At 38.5% G+C, this 18,959-nt stretch overlaps 1 protein-coding gene across 4 annotated transcripts in view; it reads left to right on the top strand.

Annotated features, from left to right (window-relative positions):
* LOC115772162 (DNA (cytosine-5)-methyltransferase 3A-like) overlaps nucleotides 1-16,039 on the top strand; it is a 45,329-nt gene extending 29,290 nt beyond the window's left edge. For 2 of the 4 annotated variants that reach the window (XM_030718150.1, XM_030718152.1), the window contains 12 exons: nucleotides 531-575; nucleotides 2,661-2,740; nucleotides 2,891-3,003; nucleotides 7,806-7,989; nucleotides 8,077-8,161; nucleotides 8,320-8,465; nucleotides 10,755-10,845; nucleotides 11,018-11,166; nucleotides 11,664-11,764; nucleotides 14,141-14,210; nucleotides 14,667-14,785; nucleotides 14,935-16,039. In XM_030718150.1, coding sequence (XP_030574010.1) covers nucleotides 531-575; nucleotides 2,661-2,740; nucleotides 2,891-3,003; nucleotides 7,806-7,989; nucleotides 8,077-8,161; nucleotides 8,320-8,465; nucleotides 10,755-10,845; nucleotides 11,018-11,166; nucleotides 11,664-11,764; nucleotides 14,141-14,210; nucleotides 14,667-14,785; nucleotides 14,935-15,076 — 1,325 coding nt within the window. In that variant the 3' untranslated portion in view covers nucleotides 15,077-16,039. The remainder of the gene's footprint in view (nucleotides 1-530; nucleotides 576-2,660; nucleotides 2,741-2,890; nucleotides 3,004-7,805; nucleotides 7,990-8,076; nucleotides 8,162-8,319; nucleotides 8,466-10,754; nucleotides 10,846-11,017; nucleotides 11,167-11,663; nucleotides 11,765-14,140; nucleotides 14,211-14,666; nucleotides 14,786-14,934) is intronic. The other 2 variants (XM_030718151.1, XM_030718153.1) reach the window with 1 other exon arrangement.
* Nucleotides 16,040-18,959: the final 2,920 nt, after the last annotated feature.

Below are 18,959 nucleotides of genomic sequence, written 5' to 3' on the forward strand. Positions count from 1 at the left end.
CATTTACACTGCTGGGCAGTCAAACAATTCAATGAGATTTCTTTTAATTAAACTTTTTGGTAGCTTAGAGGAACATGTAATTTGATAATTTAAACAGTATACATTATTTTATACTGCTTATTGTGTAGTTTTCATATGGTTTATTATATTTGAAGTATTTCAGCATATTTAGCACCCTTCAGGGATATCAAAATAAAATGCTTAGGTTTGAATTTTTATTCAGCGATATCGTCATCACTAATTAATTTCCTCAAGGAAATACATTCATGTATTTATTCATGTACAAATACAGATGTTCAGAGCATTTTTATTAATACAGTAAATTCAGTGTTCACGTTATTGGTATCATTTTTATCAATTTGTAGTTATTGTGAGTGGTTTCTGACTTTATTATTTGGATTGCACTCTCTTAAATATGAAATCTTTGCTGATAGTTTGTAAACTTATGTTTTTATAAATCTACTTAAAAAAAAAACTAGAAATGGAAAGAGCTTATACAGACTCTGTTAACCTTCAATTCTCTTTGTCAGAGCGGCTTGTTTATGAAGTGAGACAAAAGTGCCGCAGCATAGAGGGTAAGTGAGGCATTCTCTGTGTGTTTTTGCTTGTAGCAGCACCGAGGGGCCTCTCAGGAGGCACCAATACACCTCTCAGTTGTCCCTGTTGTTGACAGGCAAAGCAGCCGAAATGCATGCACCCATGTTCACAAAATGATGAAAAGTAAAAATAAAGAAATAAGTTTTCCATGATTTCTACTGCATTACTGGCTGCTTTGTGTGTTCTCTCCAAATATACTAGCTGAACTCATCGTGGGCATGAATGTCATGGTAATTCTGGCTTTTAAGGATTCTTTTGAGCTATTCTTTTTCCAGGGTGGAATGATTGTACAGCATACATCTTTAATGAATTAAAAGAACAAGAACTGGATGCACAAGTTTGAATTTATTTTGAATTTTCCCTAATTTCCTATCTATGCATACACCACCACTAATATTTGGTTAAATGTCCCTTTAGCAAGTTCCTCAACTTCATGCTTTTGGTAGCCATCATCAAGCTTCTGGCATAATTCTGGCTGGATATTTGACCACTCTTCTTGGCAGAACAGTAGAATTAATTTAAATTGGTTGGTTTCCTGCCATGGATGTGACTGAATTGTGTCCAAAATTCAAACATCTAATTGTTGATTTGAGGTGAAGTTGAAGAATTTGGAGGTAGTCTTACTTCTTCGTTATTCCATCCACTTTCATCCACTGGCAGCAAAACAGCCTTAGAACATGATGCTGCCACCACCATGCTTGGCAGTTGGTAAAGTGCGCTTAGGTTTGAAAGCCTCTATTCATTGTGGCCAAATAGCTCAATCTTTGTCTCATCTAACTATAAAAATGTTCTCCAGAAGGCATTTGGCTTGTCCATGTGGACAGTTGCAAATTTCAGCGAGCTTGAAGGTGTTGATTTTGGAGGAGGGGCTTCTTTCTTGGTCAGCACCTTCTCTCTCCTGGGTGATGTAAGACTCACTTCACTGTGGACAGTAACACTGGTGTTCCAGCAGTTTCCAGTTCATGGGAAGCTTGAGCCTTGGTTGGTTGGAGGGTGACAGTTTGGGTCTTCTTCCAGACCTTTGCAAAGTGGTGACACATCTGAGTAACTTGTGCTTAGATATAATTATTTGAACTGATGATCTTGGAATCAGCACTTGTTTAGAAATGGGTCAAAGAGACCGTCAACTTGTGTAAATCTACAGTTCTCCTTCTTAGATCTTCACTGAGTTCTTTGGCCTTTCCTATTGTTGTGAGTATTGTTCAATCCAATGAGTGCTGCCAAACAAATTGTTTTTATGTTGGCAAAGAGAAACTACCAGTTGTGGTTAATCATGATCACCGATGAGACGTTAATAAGCCTTGGCCTTGTCAAGGTAGCCCCTTAACTGGCAAGGGCCCGGTGACGGGCCGTTTGTAGTCCCTTTTATATGGCAGGCTAGACCCTCCCATTTTTAATTGACACGTCATTCGGCCAATCATGTAACTGGCTGCACCAAATCACCTGACAAAGCTACGTGACGCCCTCTGAGTATTATTGGCTCTGGGAAACCCATTTCTTAACATGATTGGCCGAATGAGGTGTCAGTCAAAATGGGCGGGTCTAGCCTGCCATATAAATGCACTTCATTCGGCCCGCGGACCAGACGCAGCCGATTAATAGGCTATGAAATGGGTTGTTCAGAGCCAATAATAACCAGAGGGTGTTATGTAGTTGTTTCAGGTGATTTTATTTGCTGCCAGTTAAGGGGTTAAAAGACATTGTAGAACCTTCAGCACCACTTATTAAAATATTTAAGTGAGTGTATGCATCGATTTAAGCATGCGTGTATAATTTTGACTCTGTGTGGAATAGAAATAAATTAAAAATAAATTCAAACTTGTGCACCCAATTCTAGTTTTTTAAAGTTATTAAAGATGTACTCCATAAAAGTATTCCACCCTGGAAAAAGAATCATTAAAAACCTCAAATTACATTCATGCCTATGATGAATGTATGTAAACTCCTAACCACAACTGTATGTCACAGCTGTTCAGATAGTTTCACAAGAGGTGTGAGTTCTGTGTGCTAACACCTCTCTGACCACTGCCTGTTAAATACTGAGAGTGCTTCTCTTATGGCAGACATCTGTATCTCCTGTGGAAGTCTGAATGTTAGCCTTGAGCACCCTCTGTTTGGTGGAGGAATGTGTCAGAGCTGTAAGGTAAGCTGTGATAAGGGCCAAGACTGGGACTTGACTAGTGTATTGTAGAAAAATAACAAAGTCAAATAAATAAACTACTGTTATTTTAAGCAACAGCTGATGTGACCCCATGTCTCACCATATATTTTGGATTTTCCCATTCTTTTGCAGAACTGCTTCCTAGAATGTGCGTATCAATATGACGACGATGGCTACCAGTCGTACTGCACCATCTGCTGCGGGGGACGAGAGGTGCTCATGTGTGGAAACAACAATTGTTGTCGGTAAGGTTTCTGTGTTACAGTTGCGTGCATGAGCATGGATCGAGTCCGGTGGAACTAGCTTTAACCTACAGCTACAGCTCACATAGTACATTCTGTAGAAAGTAAATATTTTGAGCACGACTTGAGCACAGCACAGCCAAAGCAGCTTCTCTGTTTTTCAGAGTTTCTCCTTTTTAAAAAAAATAAAAATTATGTTTATCTGCTAAGCAGTTAAGAAATGGTTAGGTTTTTTTTAAATCCTAATTAAATCCCTAGCTATAAGATAGGGTTTTACTAAAATCCTGGAAAAGTATTAAGATCTAATTTATGTCACTGTAACACATTTTTGGGGTTGTAGAATGGTGTAACTTCTGTTGTTTGCATTGAGTTTGTGATATGGAAATCGTTCTTACAGTAAATTAACCAAAGCCAAAGGTAAACAAACAGGCAGTGCAGTGTTTGTATGAACTAGGGGAAAGGGGAAGTTACATTAACCATTTCATTAGGTGCACCTGTTCAACTGCTCTTTAGTGGAAATGTCCAATCATGTGGTATTGTTGTTGGTGCCAGACAGGCTGGTTTGATTATTTCAGAGACCATCGATCTACTGGGATGTTCTTGTACAGCCATCATTAGGGTTTACAGAGAATGGTCCAAAAAAGAGAAAATATCCAGCTTTTTAGGCTAACATGCCTTGCTTAATGTTGGTTTTTAATTTTAGAAAAATCCAAAAGAACTTGATTTTACTTTGAATTGATGTTTGTGGGTGTTTAAGTTATGGACAAAGACTGCTTCAAGCTGATAGGAAGACAACAGTAACTCAAATAGCCACTCATTACAAGCAAGGTATTCAGAAGTATTCAAGGTATTCCAGCAGGAAATGTGCCACGTCACACAGTTCAAAACATCTCAAACTGGTCACCAAGCTAATATCAATCTAATAGAGCAATTTTGAGATGAATGTGCATCATGAATGTGCAGCTGACAAACTGCAGCAACTGTGTGATCCTAACATGTCAATATGGAGCAACATATCTGAGGAATGTTTTCAGCACCTTGTTGAATCTGTGCCACAAAGAATTAAGATAATGCTGGAGGCAAAAGGGTTTCCAACCCGGTACTATATTGCATAACCAATGAAGTGGTCGGAGAGTGTATAAATAAAAGCCAACCTCAAATATAAGACTGCTCTCTGGCTCTTTGTTTTAAGTATTTGTAAATTTCAGAGAAGTGATTGGATTGTGGTAATGAAGAGGATCCATAATGGAATGGACAGTGTCATTCTGTATAAAACCAGCCACATCTGAATTAAGCTGGCTTTTTCTAAATCCAAGACCTTCAACATATTTATTTCAGAGTTATGAGCCCTTAAAGTCCATAAGGGTGGGTTGAAATTTTGTGCTTTTTAATTCACCCTATTATTTCCAGCATTTCTGAACCCTCATAACTTCAGAAGTAGAGAAGATAGCCAGATAATCTTTGAGACCAAAAAAAAATCATGTTAACGCTGTTAGAAACTGCAACTAAATCATCATTGGTATCTTAGGATATACTTCAATAGCAAAACTTTACCACATTAATGTCTATGATGTAGAGTAGCAGAAACAAGCACTGCTGCCCTGGTTATTTGATCTGTTTTCAGGTAATTCACCAGAAAACTGTGAAGTCTGTATTTTAGAGAAACCTTCAAAGGTCATATAGCCATGTATAAAAATCGCTGTATCACCGAAAGAAAAGCTCATCCTGAACTGTAAAACTGACTTGGTTGCATTACTGTACAAAAAGGTTTGCTGATTCTGCAGGGGTTCTGAATGATTTTTCATGAAATGACCCCACTATTAAAAGACATGGCAATAAGGAAATATAATGGGAATAGCTGTAGTAATAGCTATTAAAGCTACGGACTATAGACTACTCTAATGGGAATCTAATGGGAAAATTTACTGAAACAAAACATTCACTCCGCACTTCTGTAACTTGACCTAATGTCAGCAAGTTCCCATTTCTAGTGTTAATTGTCGTGAAAATGCCTTTGTTAAATCTTAAATTTTTTAAACTGCTTCCTTTTCATACTTATGGCGCAGGATGTTCAGCCACTCCACGTTCTCAAGTCTCTTTGCCTTTAAAATTCCTCACAAAATTATTGCTTAATGTAGAACATTGTAAAGCTGTGTAGCAAATAAAAGCAATATTTTTTATTTGTGAATAGGACCCAAATATACAGTCTTTACACAGATCAGTGGTTAATATGTACTCGCATCTAAATTTATGCTTGTTTTTCCAACACAGATAGTAGGATTGTGCCTTCACTGCTCATATTGGATATACAATAGAGGCTTTGTAGTGTATCACAAATCTCATAGCAGTGATGTCAGGCACCATCATGGAGGTCCAGTGGAGAAGTGGCTGATCACAAATATTTTACAAAGTGTGGGTGCACTGTATGTCTGCTGAATAGGGCATTATTAACTATAAAGAAGTAGTCTGATAAAGTATTCTCACACAGTGAGATTGAAATCTCGAAAATTACCATTGAGAATAGATCGAGCTTTGTCAGAGACATGCTGAACTGATCAGAAACAATGCTGTGTCTAGAATGTGGCATTTGACACTTGGATGACATTGTTAATGATAACTCGCTGCCTCTCAAAACCCACAAACCTCATTCAAAACCATTTAATCTAGACCTTGTAAATGGAAAACAAAGAATGATACTGAAACTGTGCACCATTTCTGACCCTATGACTGATAAACAAACTGATTTAGGAGAGAAATGTCAGTCATGTATTGCACAGCTTTATTTAAAGAATAAGAGTGCAGATATTCTGTGGTTTCAGTACTGTCAACAAGAAACAGCCAAAGATCAGGTTGCCAGTGGTAGCCAATAGTCATTACCACGTTATGTCACACAAGTCCTTGGTACTCATTGGTCGATCTTCTGTTTTATCTCAGCCTGTAGATTTTTGGGATTGTATCTTGCACACTTGCTGAAGTATTCAAAACCAACTTTGTGGTTCTTCTTGCTACAGCAGGTGTCTTCATTTTTTATTACTCTAAAGAATGAGATATATCAGGCCTTGGCTTCACAGATATTCCTTAGTAAGATTAATTAATTTCTTAGAAAGTGCAAATTTGACATAAGAAAATGACATGCTGTATGGATATTTACACTCAGTGGACATTTCATCAGCTAGAACATATTGCTAGTGTTGGGTTGGACCCCTTTTGCATTCAGAACTGCCTTGATTCTTCGTGGAACAGATTCAACAAGTAGCTAGAAACGTTCCTCGGAGATTTTGTTCCATATTGACACGACAACATCACGCGGAATTGTTGGCTGCAGTTTGAAGTGACTGGAGCTTTGTATACTGTGGTCATGAAGAGATGGACATGGTCAGCAACAATACTCAGATAGGCTGTGGGCTTTTTTTAAACAATGCTCATTTGGTACTAAGGGGCCAAAAGTGTGCCAAAAAATGTCCCCCATACCATTACACCACCGTCAGCCTGAACTGCTGGATCCATGCTTTCATGTTGTGTATGCCAGATTCTGACCCTACAACCTCAATGTTGCTGGAGAAATTGAGACTCATCAGACCAGGCAATATTTTTCTAGTTATTTGATGTCCAGTTTTGGTGAGCCTATGTGAAGTGTAGGCTCAGTTTCCTGTTCTTAGCTGACAGGAGTGGCATCCAGTGTGCTCTTCCGCTGCTGAAGCCTTTCAAGATTTGATGCTTTGCCTTCCAGTCAGCTCGAAGGAATCTGGCCATTCTCCTCTGACCTCTGGGATCAACAAGGCATTTTCACCCGGAGAACTGCCACTCACTGGATAGTTTCATTTTTTCAGATCATTCTCTGTAAACCCTAGAGATGTTGTGAGGGAAAATCCCAGCAGATCAGCAGTTTCTAAAATACTCCAGCCCATCTGGCGCCAACAACCATACTACATCCAAATTCACTTAAATCAGCTTTTTTTTTTGTTACCATCCCAGTGCTCGGTTTGAACTTCAGCAGGTCGTCTTGACCATGTCTACATGCCTAAATGCACTGAGTTGGCTTATTATGCATTGATTGGTTTATTAGACATTTGCGCTAACAAGCAGTTGAACAAAATGCTTTGGGTGTGTATGTTTTCAAAGCAAGAAGAGAGGAAAAACTCCAGCACCCCCCAGTATTCTTTTATAATCTGTTAACCAACTATGCCAGATGCGTCTGGCTTTGCTTTTTGGCTAATAATTACCTTGGCAATCACATTTTAAACACAAGCATTGTGCCACTCTGTGTAGTGTGTGTGTGTGTGTGTGTGTGTGTGTGTGTGTGTGTGTGTGTGTGTGTGTTGGGGGTGGGGGCTCTTCCAATTACAATTTCCAGTTCCTCTTCTAGTTGAGCCATTACTGCCAGACCAGACATTTCTCCTGAAAGTCCTACTGGCACGAAGGATTTGTCGCCTAATAGACATATTTGTTGGAATTGGAGGTTGCTGAGTTTTTTTTTAGTACTTTCTCCTAAAAAGGCAGTAACGTGGGTGAACCCCACAGAACATGTATTAGTGTTTTCACTTACTTGTTACATTTCCAACATTTATTTTCTTAGATCAAGCCTATTTTAAACAGTATCTTTTTTTGGTCTTCTAATGGAAAATGGAAAATATGTCATATACCACATTTAATGACACATCGTGAAACTAAAGAATCGCTATTAGGTATTTGTGAAGAAAATATATGCTTCTGTTAGTCTGCCTAATGTGCTTAACACTATGACTGCTTTTAACAGGTAGATTTAGCAGTCGTTATAGAAATAAATGTTCTTGTCTTTGGTTCAGGTGCTTCTGTGTTGAGTGCGTGGACCTCCTTGTTGGTCAAGGAGCTGCCCACGCTGCCATCAAAGAAGACCCGTGGAACTGCTACATGTGTGGTCAGAAGAGTGTGTTTGGGCTGTTAGAGCGTCGTACTGACTGGCCCAGCCGTCTCCAGCACTTCTTTGCAAATAATCATGACCAAGATTTTGTAAGTAATTGACCTTTAGGCCGTGAATCTCCATAGCTGTCTCACTGATGAGTCACTGTTGCCCCCTTTGCTGATGTTGTGTTTCAGGATCCACCAAAGCTTTACCCCCCAGTCATGGCGGAGAAGAGAAAACCCATTCGTGTCCTGTCGCTATTCGACGGCATTGCCACAGGTTAGACAGTTTTCTGTTTGTCTTATCAAAGTCTGTGTGACTCTATTTTCTTTCCTTTTCATATTAATGGTGGCAACTTTGCCACCTATCAATCCACTGCAGATCAATCCACTGTTTTTTGGTTTTGTTTTTTTGATCTTTAACTACACCCTGCCCAGGGCTGCTGGTGCTCAAAGAACTTGGCATCCAAGTGGATCGCTACGTAGCCTCCGAAGTGTGTGAAGACTCCATTACTGTGGGTATTGTCCGGCATCAGGGTCGCATCATGTACGTTGGAGACGTGCGGAACGTCACACGCAAACATGTGGGTTTATCTTCCTGTTGTGTCTGAGTGTGCATTTTTGCTTTCATGTGTTTCATGTGTTGCATTTTTCTTATAATGTCAAATGCAAAAAAATTTCATATAACTATAGTCAGAATTTTAGGTTTATAGTTTTCTGGGGTATTTTTTTGACATGGCTCTGTTCTAGGGCCTCCTTACCCCACCACACACACATAAATGGCAGGGAGGTTTTCCTGATTATACCAAAATGCTGTGAACTTAAAATAACCCTAACAAAACACCAGCAGCATCAATTGACAACCAGCTTGAAATAATAATAATAATAATACTTATGCATAAAGTCAGAAACTGAAATGCATAAACATTTTTATACATATAAATTACAAATCACATGCATTTTTATCAAAAATGATCTACCTGTTGTACCAAAAATATAAGCACATTCATTCAGATCCATGTTGGCATGCAGATCTCAGACCTACAGCATTAACTTAATACTAGCTGAATGTTACAAAGACTGCTCATAGCATACATTTGTGGTTAAAGAGCACAGATCCCATGAATAAATGAATAGAAACTCCAAACAGATGATTACAGATACTAGCAAAACCCATGCTACAGGTGATTTTTGCCAGGCCTGCTGTGCTTTTTCAAATTTTTCATTCTGTGTTTACTGATAAAGAAAATTCCACTGCAGATACAAACTTTGGTGAATGCTCAGATACACTATATTGCCAAAAGTATTTGCTCGTCTGCCTTCACACACATATAAACTTGAGTGACATCCCATTCTTAATCCATAGGGTTTATGTCAGCCCACCCTTTGCAGCTATAAGAGCTTCAACTCTTCTGGGAAGGCTTTCCACAAGGTTTAGGAGTGTGCAGGCTTGTCAAATTCTTCCACACCAAACTTGCTCATCCATGTCTTTATGGACTTTGCTTTGTGCACTCCAGTCATGTTGGAACAGGAAGGGGCCATCCCCAAACTGTTCCTACAAAGTTGAGAGCATGAAATTGTCCCAAATGTCTTGGTATGCTGAAGCATTAAGAGTTCCTTTCACTGGAACTAAGGGGTCGAGCCCAACTCCTGAAAAACAACCCCACACCATAACCCCCCTCCACCAAACTTTACACTTGGCACAATGCAGTCAGACAACTACCATTCTCCTGGGAAGTGCCAAACCCAGACTCGTCCATTGGATTGCCAGATGGAGGTGCATGATTTGTAACTCCAGAGAACACATCTCCATTACTCTAGAGTCCAGTGGTCACTGTATCTGATGCATTGCATTGCGCTCGGTGAGGTTTGGATGCAGCTGCTCGGCTGTGGAAACCCATTCCACAAAGCTCTCTACACACTGTTCTTGAGCTAATCTGAAGATCACATGAAGTTTGGAGGTCCTGTAGGATTGACTCTGAAGAAAGTTGGTGACCTCTGTCCACTTGAGTGTGGAATATTTAGTAGTGAGGAAATTTCATGTTGCACAGGTGCCATCTTATCACAGTACCACACTAGAATTCACTGAGCTCCTGAGAGCGACCCATTCTTTCACAAATGTTTGTAGAAGCAGTCTGTATGCCTAGCTGCCTGGTTTTATACACCAGGAAGTGATTGGAACACCTGAATTCAATAATTTGGATGGGTGAGTGAGTACTTTTGGCAACATAGCATAAGTACAGGTGACGTATGTTAAACACGATACGTGACACTAACAGAAATGGAAAATGCAACATTGCATTCTCAGGGGGATGGTGAATACAAAAGAATTAGAATTTACAATAAATGTTTTTTTAAATGCTAATAATCACTGTATGTGTGACAATATTCATACAATGTTTTGTTCAGATTGGCCCAACTGTTAAGGAGGAGGCTACATACAGAGATATGTACATACATACATGCATACATACATACATGCATACACACATACGCTACAGTCATTCTAGTAAGATGTAATTACTTGCATGCACTAAGTAGCATTGGATATTATTTTCTCACAATTTGATCCAAATTCTCCCAAACATAATATTTGAATTTTCTTTCATGCCTTAGCATCAGGTTGCTTACCAGATATACAACTGACTGACACTGGACACAACAGTGGAGACTAGAGGACAATAAAGACATTATAAAGCATCTGCATTACTTTTTTTTTTGTTGTTGTTGTATTTATTCCACACTATAAATAAAGGTCAGAGTATTTATTTCATACTATAAATAAAGGTCAGAGTAGTGCATTGCTGGTTCACTTCATACAAAGTACTGTCTCTAATTCACTAATCCTGACTTTGTCTCTTCTCTCCATACAGATACAGGAATGGGGTCCTTTTGATCTCATTATAGGTGGCAGCCCATGCAATGACCTCTCGATAGTCAATCCTGCTAGGAAGGGTCTTTATGGTGGGTTTAAATGACTTCACTCTCCTTTTGCTTTGCTCCTATATTAGTTTGGAAATTCATGTCACCACAGTTAAATAAAGCTACTGAGCTAAAGAAAGTCACCAGAATATAAGCAAGTTGTGTCTTTTGCTTTGCTGCAGCACCTTGTTTAACACCACTTTCTGTCTCACAGAGGGCACCGGGCGCCTGTTCTTTGAGTTTTACCGGCTGCTCCATGAGGCTCGGCCGAAGGAGGGGGACGATAGGCCCTTCTTCTGGCTCTTTGAAAATGTGGTTGCCATGGGTGTCAGTGACAAGAGGGACATATCTCGCTTTTTAGAGGTTAGTTTCTTCACTCATATCTGCCCTCTCTACCTAACACCAAATAACTGGTTACCTTTTGGGCTGTAGATGCAGTATAATGGCATGAGTTACATGGGAATTGTTAGGTTATGAATGCCCCCTTGTGGTAATAATTCATAATCTTTAGACAGTTTATTAGAAGGGAGCTCTGACCCTCTTGATCTTGATTTATCGCTTTAATATGCCATCTTTAATGTGTTTTAATCTAATCGTACATAGTGTCTTTCTGGTTATCTACTAGGTGAAGCCCTCATTAGCTGTTAGATTAAAAATACTCTCCCCTTAAAATGATTGGCCGCTGAGGAAGCTGACGATTTGGAAATTTATGAGTGGCAATAATTTAGACAGCAATTTGTTTTTAATTATAGTAATATACAGATAAAATACAGTACCATTACCATTCTGTATGCAATCATGAGCTTCTTACCTTGGTTCCTTTCTGACTGGTGTTTTTTTTTCCTTGTCTCTGCTTTTAGTGTAACCCAGTGATGATCGATGCCAAGGAGGTGTCCGCTGCCCACCGTGCCCGTTACTTCTGGGGTAACCTTCCTGGCATGAACAGGTTGGTGCATGAATGGTGAGAAAAACTAGTATTTAACAGAGTCAATGGGCAAAAAGTAACACAATACAATAAAGGGACTGCATATGTAGAATTGTCCATCCTACAGTCACGTAAAATATTTTTTAAAAAAGGCCTTCTGTCAATTCTAAGGTTGAAGATATCAGGACATAATATACAACTATTTAGTCCTTCTCAGGTCTTAAAATTAGGTAAATACAACCTGAGATAAACAACAACACATGACATATTGCACTGTGCCAAAATGAAAAAGTAGTGCGTTGAAAACTAAGTGATGATTCATTACCTTATAGAACCACCTTTAGTACCAATAACTTGAAGTAATTTTTTTCTGTATGACTTTATTAGTCTTTCACATCATTGTGGAGGAACTTTGTCGCACTCTTCGTTATAATGTTGCTTCAGTTCATTCAGGTTTGTAGCATTTGTTTATGCACAAATCTCTTAAGGTCCTGCCACAACATTTCAGTCAGGTTCAGTCAAGGTGAGGCAATGTCTGGCAGTTTCTCTGAGCATTGAATGCTCTGACTTTGGGATGAATTTGCTGGGATATCCACTCCTGGGAAGCTTGGCAGCTGTCTTGAATGTTTTCCACTTGTGAATAATCTTTCTCACTGTGGCCTTATAACCCTTCCTACACTAACGGGCAGCAACAGCTTCTTTAAAATAATTGCTGATGTCGTTCCTCTGTAGCATTGTGTTAACACACAGCTGAATGCTCCAGATCAGCAAAGCTTCTTGCTTTTTATGGAGGTGCTCACACTTGCTGATGATCAATTAATCAAGTGAATTTGATTTGCAGCACCTGGTTGCTACTTACCCTCTTAATTCCTATGGAAGCAGTAAGGGTGTGCTCACAGTTCTTTTGCATTTTGGATTAAGTTTTGTAAAATAAATAATGACAGTGTAATACATGGTGTTTTGTAGGTCATCTGAGGTTGTATTTACCTCGTTTTAAGACTTGCTAAGGACCAGATTATTTTTATGTCCTCATATGTAAAACCTGAGAATTTTAAGAGGGTTTACTTTCTTTTTACCATGACTGTAGATAAGATAGTGGCTATAGCAGTCATACCTAAATCAAATAAACCAATAGCAATAAACCTATTTGATTTGGCTTTGGCTTAGATTTTTTTTTTTGTTGTGGTTTTTTAAGACTATATGTAGCCTTGTACTCACAGAGGAAACATCACTATATGATACTGTATGTAATGCATAAAACAGTAAATTACATTATCTCCAGTATCAGTGAATCAAAATGAAGTACCATTCTGGTCTGGTGTGAAACTGATTTCAGTGCCTAGATTAGAAGTAATTTCAGACTTTTAGCACCAATTTTTTTTTCTAGTTTGAAATTGTAGATAAAGAGAATTATAGTATAGCAGATCCAATTCATTCTAATATGTCCTACTTTCACATTTGTGAAAAGGACCTATTACTACCTCCAGCTCCATATTTTTATTCTTGGACTCTATTAGTGTAGCTTTGCATGATTCATAGTTCAAAATAAAAATTTAATATGTTTTACTGGGCCCTAGTTCATCTCTTGGCCCAATCCCAATGTCCACATCTACAGACTCAGTGGATTAAGGCTATTCCACTGTCACATCATCAAGTGCATGAGGGATCTCTCTGCCTGATATTATGACCCCTTTATGCACGCTTTTTACAAGTATGCATTTCTGCAGACTTTACCCAAGGGGATTACCCAGAGTTCATTGCACTGTGATGTTAAAGGCAAGGTTGCAGGGGAGGGCCTTAGAAAAAAGGTAAATGTACCAGGGCAATGCAGCATGTGCTGTATTGCACACCTAAAATGGGTAAATAGATTTTTTTGAGTTAAATCTCGTCCACTCTGTAAGGCATAAGCCTACAACATGTTCAAATCAGACAGCTGGTCTAGCTCCAAGTATAGAAAAACTATCTAAAACCTTATAATTTAGAGCAGTGTAATGTCTGAGCTTTTGGCTCACGGGGGTTGTTTCTGTTGCAGGGCTAACACACACTATTAATTCATATTCACACCAATGGGCAATTTAGAATCACCAGTTAGCCTAACATGCATGTCTTAGCCAGAGTACCTGCAAAGACCACAGAGAGGCATAGGGAGAAGATGTAAACTGCACACAGAAAGGCCTCAGGCCGGACAGCTGATGGATTTCAGCCCAGGACCTTCTTGCTGTGAGGCGACGGTGCTAACAACCGTGCCTCCATACATGGACTTGCTATCTCATCATTTGAAACTTTATCCATGTTTAATCTGAGCATCCACCATTGTGAGTGTATATACACAGTAGAAAAAAAGGAAATGCATATTAGGTCCACTTTAAATGAGGTGTTAAAATTGTGGCTCATGTTCATTCTCCCTTTCAGGCCTTTGACTGCCATGTGCACTGATAGGCTGGAACTCCAGGACTGTTTAGAACATGGCAGAACAGCCAAGGTACTTACAGTATGTCTTTCAGTACACATCATGCTGGCACACAAGTGCGTGCAAAAACTCATGAGTCTGCCAGCTGATGTAATCACAGACACAAAGTATCATAATTTTTCTCTGTGATGCATCTGACATCTTCAATTTAAATACAGTAGAATTATCATAGCTGATAATGTGTGTTCATTTGATTCAGGAGTGTACAACTTTGCACACTGGTGGCTCCATGTGGCAGCTAGATGTAATAGTTTGAAAATCCATTGATCAGATCTGAAAAATCATGATACATCATGTTGATAGTCTTCACATGGGATCCTGTTTACCAGCCCATCTGATCAGAAATGCAACATAGGTATGAAGATACCTGAAAATTTTAGAAACGGTATCTCAGTTTTTGTAGGTTTTTTTACCCAGCAAGGAAATTAAAATGTCATAAACAATTTTTTTCCTTTAATTCTTCTCTAGTTTGGCAAGGTGAGGACTATCACTACTAGGTCTAACTCCATCAAGCAGGGCAAGGACCAGCACTTCCCAGTCTACATGAACGAGAAGGAGGACATACTGTGGTGCACTGAGATGGAGAGGTATGTAAAAAAAAAAAAAAAAAAAGATCATCCTACCTCACCCTACTTCGTACGCTTTTTCAGAGGTCAGAGATTCAAGATTGTCTTTCTTTGTCTCCCCTCATTTGCTCGGCGGTTGCATTTGTGGTGTGGATGCTTGCTCGTGTCAGGGTCTTTGGCTTTCCGGTCCACTATACGGACGTGTCCAACATGAGCCGACTGGCGAGGCAGAGGCTGCTGGGCAGATCATGGAGCGTCCCAGTTATCCGCCACCTGTTCGCACCACTCAAAGATTACTTTGCCTGTGATTGAGCAGTCAAAAAAACTAGCTCAGAACCATTTAGGAACCGCAACTGTATGTTGTGACTAGAAACAAGAGCCTTGATCCTCAAATTATACTCTGGTATAATTTGTGAGCAAAACATTGACATAGATTTCACATTATTTCTTGTATTTGAATTGTAATTCTTATTCTATTTAATTTTATATGTCATTTTACCTTTTAGCAGTGTTATCAAGTATTGTTGATTTGTTTGTGCAAGCTATACTTGAGACTATGCTTTCTTCTCAAGACACGGAGACAGAACAGTGCTAGATATGTCTTATAAAAGAGGGACGGGAATGCATTGGGAAACATCAGAAAGACAGGAAATATTTTTTTTTTTTTCTTCAAGATATGTGAAATGTTTCTGCTGTGTGAGCGTACTGCGAGATTATCACCTGCAGTGCAGCCATGCTTCCAGCTACTGAGCCTCACAGGGATGTTTTCTTCAGTGTCAAGAGAGCTGTGTCTCTGAGAATCCAAAACACCAGATCACATATACCTCTTTGTTTACAGTTTCTATACACAACTGAAGGTAATAAAGGTACTACTGTAATATGGTTACAATACCATGGTGCTCCAAGGTGATATGAAACATCATAGCCCATGTGGCACTGCATTTTTAGACAATACGGAGCGCTTTAACCTGTTGCTGGAAAAAACTTTTGTTTGACGTTTTTACATTTAATGAAAAAAGAAATAAATACTGTTGTGTGCCGTTCGGTTCGCTTCACAGGAAATGGGAGCGACCGACGTTTTGACTGCAAAATAGAGCTTATCCTCTTTTCTGCATTTTTACAGCTATTACACAGTTTGTATTGGTGCTCTTTTAAATCTCTCGGCCTTGCCACACTCAGGCTCACTGTCTGGAGCTGCACAAACAGAAAGTGAAGCTAGCCACATGGGAGATGATGTTTTCTGTCATTAAAAAAAAACAAAAAACAAAAAAAAAACAAAAAAAACTTAAGATCAAAGTCTGTGGTGAGCTACTTTTTTCTAGTTTCATCCTGACCAATGACATTACTGTACAACTGTTAGTAAGCGTGGTCGCTGGAAGGAGGGAGAGCGACCAGGCCGGGTAGCTCTCCTCCCCAGCTTCCACCTCTCTAAACTGAATAACTGTCAGGTGCAAATCCTCAACAATATGGTGCCGCTTCACAAAGTTCTTCTACCTTTTTATAGCAATTTTGTGCTGTTTTATCAACATTATCAAGCACTTTTATATGTACACTTTCATTTTCTTTTTTTTTTTTAATATTTCTTGTGAATTGTTTTTTTTTTTTTTCGTTTAGTTTTATGATGTGAACTGATCTACCCTCGTGTAATACTTTTTGTATACAGTAGGGCTGTGCCAATAGAAGTGAAAGAATGGATTTTGATATGTGAAACCCATGTTATTTGACTCGGTGTACAGTAGATGGATTGTCATTTGTAACCTCCAAACCCTTTTCCCACCTTCCATTGTCCATATTGTTCTCTGTTTTGAAACAGCGATACAGTATGTTACCACATAAATTCAAGGAATGTCTATTTCTATTAAGATTGTAAAATGTAAGACAGAGTCAAAGAGCTGTGTTTTTTGCTTTGTAAAATATTTTGTCCCTTGTGAAGGACAGTAGGGCCGCCGCCATTTGCTTGATAAATTCCAGTCGTCAAGTTGGCAAATTGTATGTGCCAATCCGAATTTGGATTACACGCGCAAACTAAATTCTCTTGATTGTAACCTTTAAGCTAAACATAGAGGATTTAGGCTGCAGTTTGTCGAAACAAAAACCTGACACAGTGTTTGACACAGATGTCAGCACTCAAAGAGTAAAGAATAAGAGCAGATGTTATCACTTATCTAAATCATATTTAAGAGTTGAAATTTAATTTCTTAATGTAATTAATTTCTTAAGTGACCTTATTGCCATCATTTTTGTCCACGCACGAGGCTCATTATGAGCTGCCGTGCTTTGTATTTTATCAGATGTTATCGCCCCTCCTTCTCCTCCTTTAATACCTAACATCCCTTCGGTGGTTGTACATTCTGTACATAGAGTTTTCTGGTTGCTGTTTTTCAATTTGTTTTTCTTTTTTTTTTAATTACGTATGAGATGTACAAATATAATTCTTTGCTAATATATATCATCAAACTAGAAAGAAAATCTTAGGTCGAAAATAAAAATCAAGTGACAAATTTGATTCGAAGCTTAAAGCATTAGATGTAGGGAGACTCCAAGTCAGCTTTTTTTTTTTTTTTCTTATTTCAAGTGAATCCAGATTGGATGTTTTGCGATCTTAACATTGGCCTAAGGACAGCTTTAAGATGAACGGTCTCAACTTCACTGCACAGCCCTACACGGTGGTGTTTTTTTTTGTTTTATTTTTTTAACTTGTGTTTCCTTTTATAAGACTTTAAAAAGAGGGATTGTAGGCGTTTCCGATGGTGCTAAACATTTTATCTAATCAAGAAAAATCTATTTGATTGGAAGACAAATAAACGTGTCTTGACAATGACTGTTTTAAGTTCCTTGTAGTAATGAAAAATAACTATTATTTCACTCATATAAATATATTAACAAAGGCATTTATCTTTGTACTTGAAAAAAATAAGGATAACAAATAATGAAAGGTTTGCTATATTGTTTTAGACTAGAGATTGCTGTAGTCGGTGCTTATCTGTGGGAAAATCGTGAGAAAAAAAAACGGTAATAACTTTTACTGTAGCATAATGTACGCTTAATGCGCATTGCTTCTTTATCCTACATTCCATGCCACAATATTCTCCATGTCTGCTTTCCGAATGTTGTTTTGAACTGATGCTTATTTGTTTGTTTTTGGGTTTTTTTGTTGTGTTTTTTTTTAAAAATCAGAAACAGCATTTCATTTTACTGGTCAAGGCAGGTCAATACTTCAGTGATACTGTTGACGCTCTGTGTTACTTTCTTTCTGTCATAACTGTTTTTTGGGGTTTTTTTGGCCTATATTCTTTTTTTCAAGACCAGTTCATACAGCAAATGTAGCAGTCATTCTCCACTTTGACCCCCTCCCCCTCCCCCATACTTATGTTTAGTGTTCAGAGAGAAGATAAAGGCTCCGTATGTACTTGTGCTGGAGAACACTTGAATAAATGTATTGTTTTTGTGCAAAAAAAAAAAAAAATGTCACCATGTGTCTTTCTTTTCTTTCTTTTTTTATTAATATCTTGTAAAATGTACCCAAACTCTTTACACTAAGGCCAAAGAAAGTAGTTTTAGATCTTCAGCATGAGAATCATGCCACAATTGAAACTGACCATGACTAATTAATGGCAAATTTACCATCAGCAATCAATATATCACATAAAGTACGGCGTGTTGCTAACACTCAAAGCGTAAAATAATCTCAGCATCGAATGTTACAATTAAAGCAATAGACAAGTTTAATAGAGAAGACTTTTGACACGTCCAAGTAAGTAAGTAGTCTGTTTTAGGAGTATTTTCTCAGTGCGAACACTTAACACTTCTGAAGTCTATGCAGGATAAACAGTATGGATGTGAGAAACTATCATGACATGGGAGAAATAAAAAGAGACATTGACAAAATTATTAGTAAGATGCATTAACAAAAAAGCCTTTTGCACATATGAAAACCCAAGTCATACAAAAGTATCAATGATTTGCACTCGCCAGACACTATTAGATGCAAGTGCTCATTAATGTAAATATCTAAGCAACCAGTCACGTGGCAACAACTCAATGCATTTAGGCATGTAGACATGGTCAAGATGACCTGCTAAAGTTCAAACTGAGCATCAGGATGAGAAAGAAAGATGATTTAAGTGACTTTGAACATGGTGTGGTTGTTGTTGCCAGACGGGCTGGTCTGAGTATTTCAGAAATTGCTGAGCCA

The sequence above is a fragment of the Archocentrus centrarchus genome, chromosome 22, assembly GCF_007364275.1.
Source record: "Archocentrus centrarchus isolate MPI-CPG fArcCen1 chromosome 22, fArcCen1, whole genome shotgun sequence".
Classification (NCBI taxonomy): domain Eukaryota; kingdom Metazoa; phylum Chordata; class Actinopteri; order Cichliformes; family Cichlidae; genus Archocentrus; species Archocentrus centrarchus.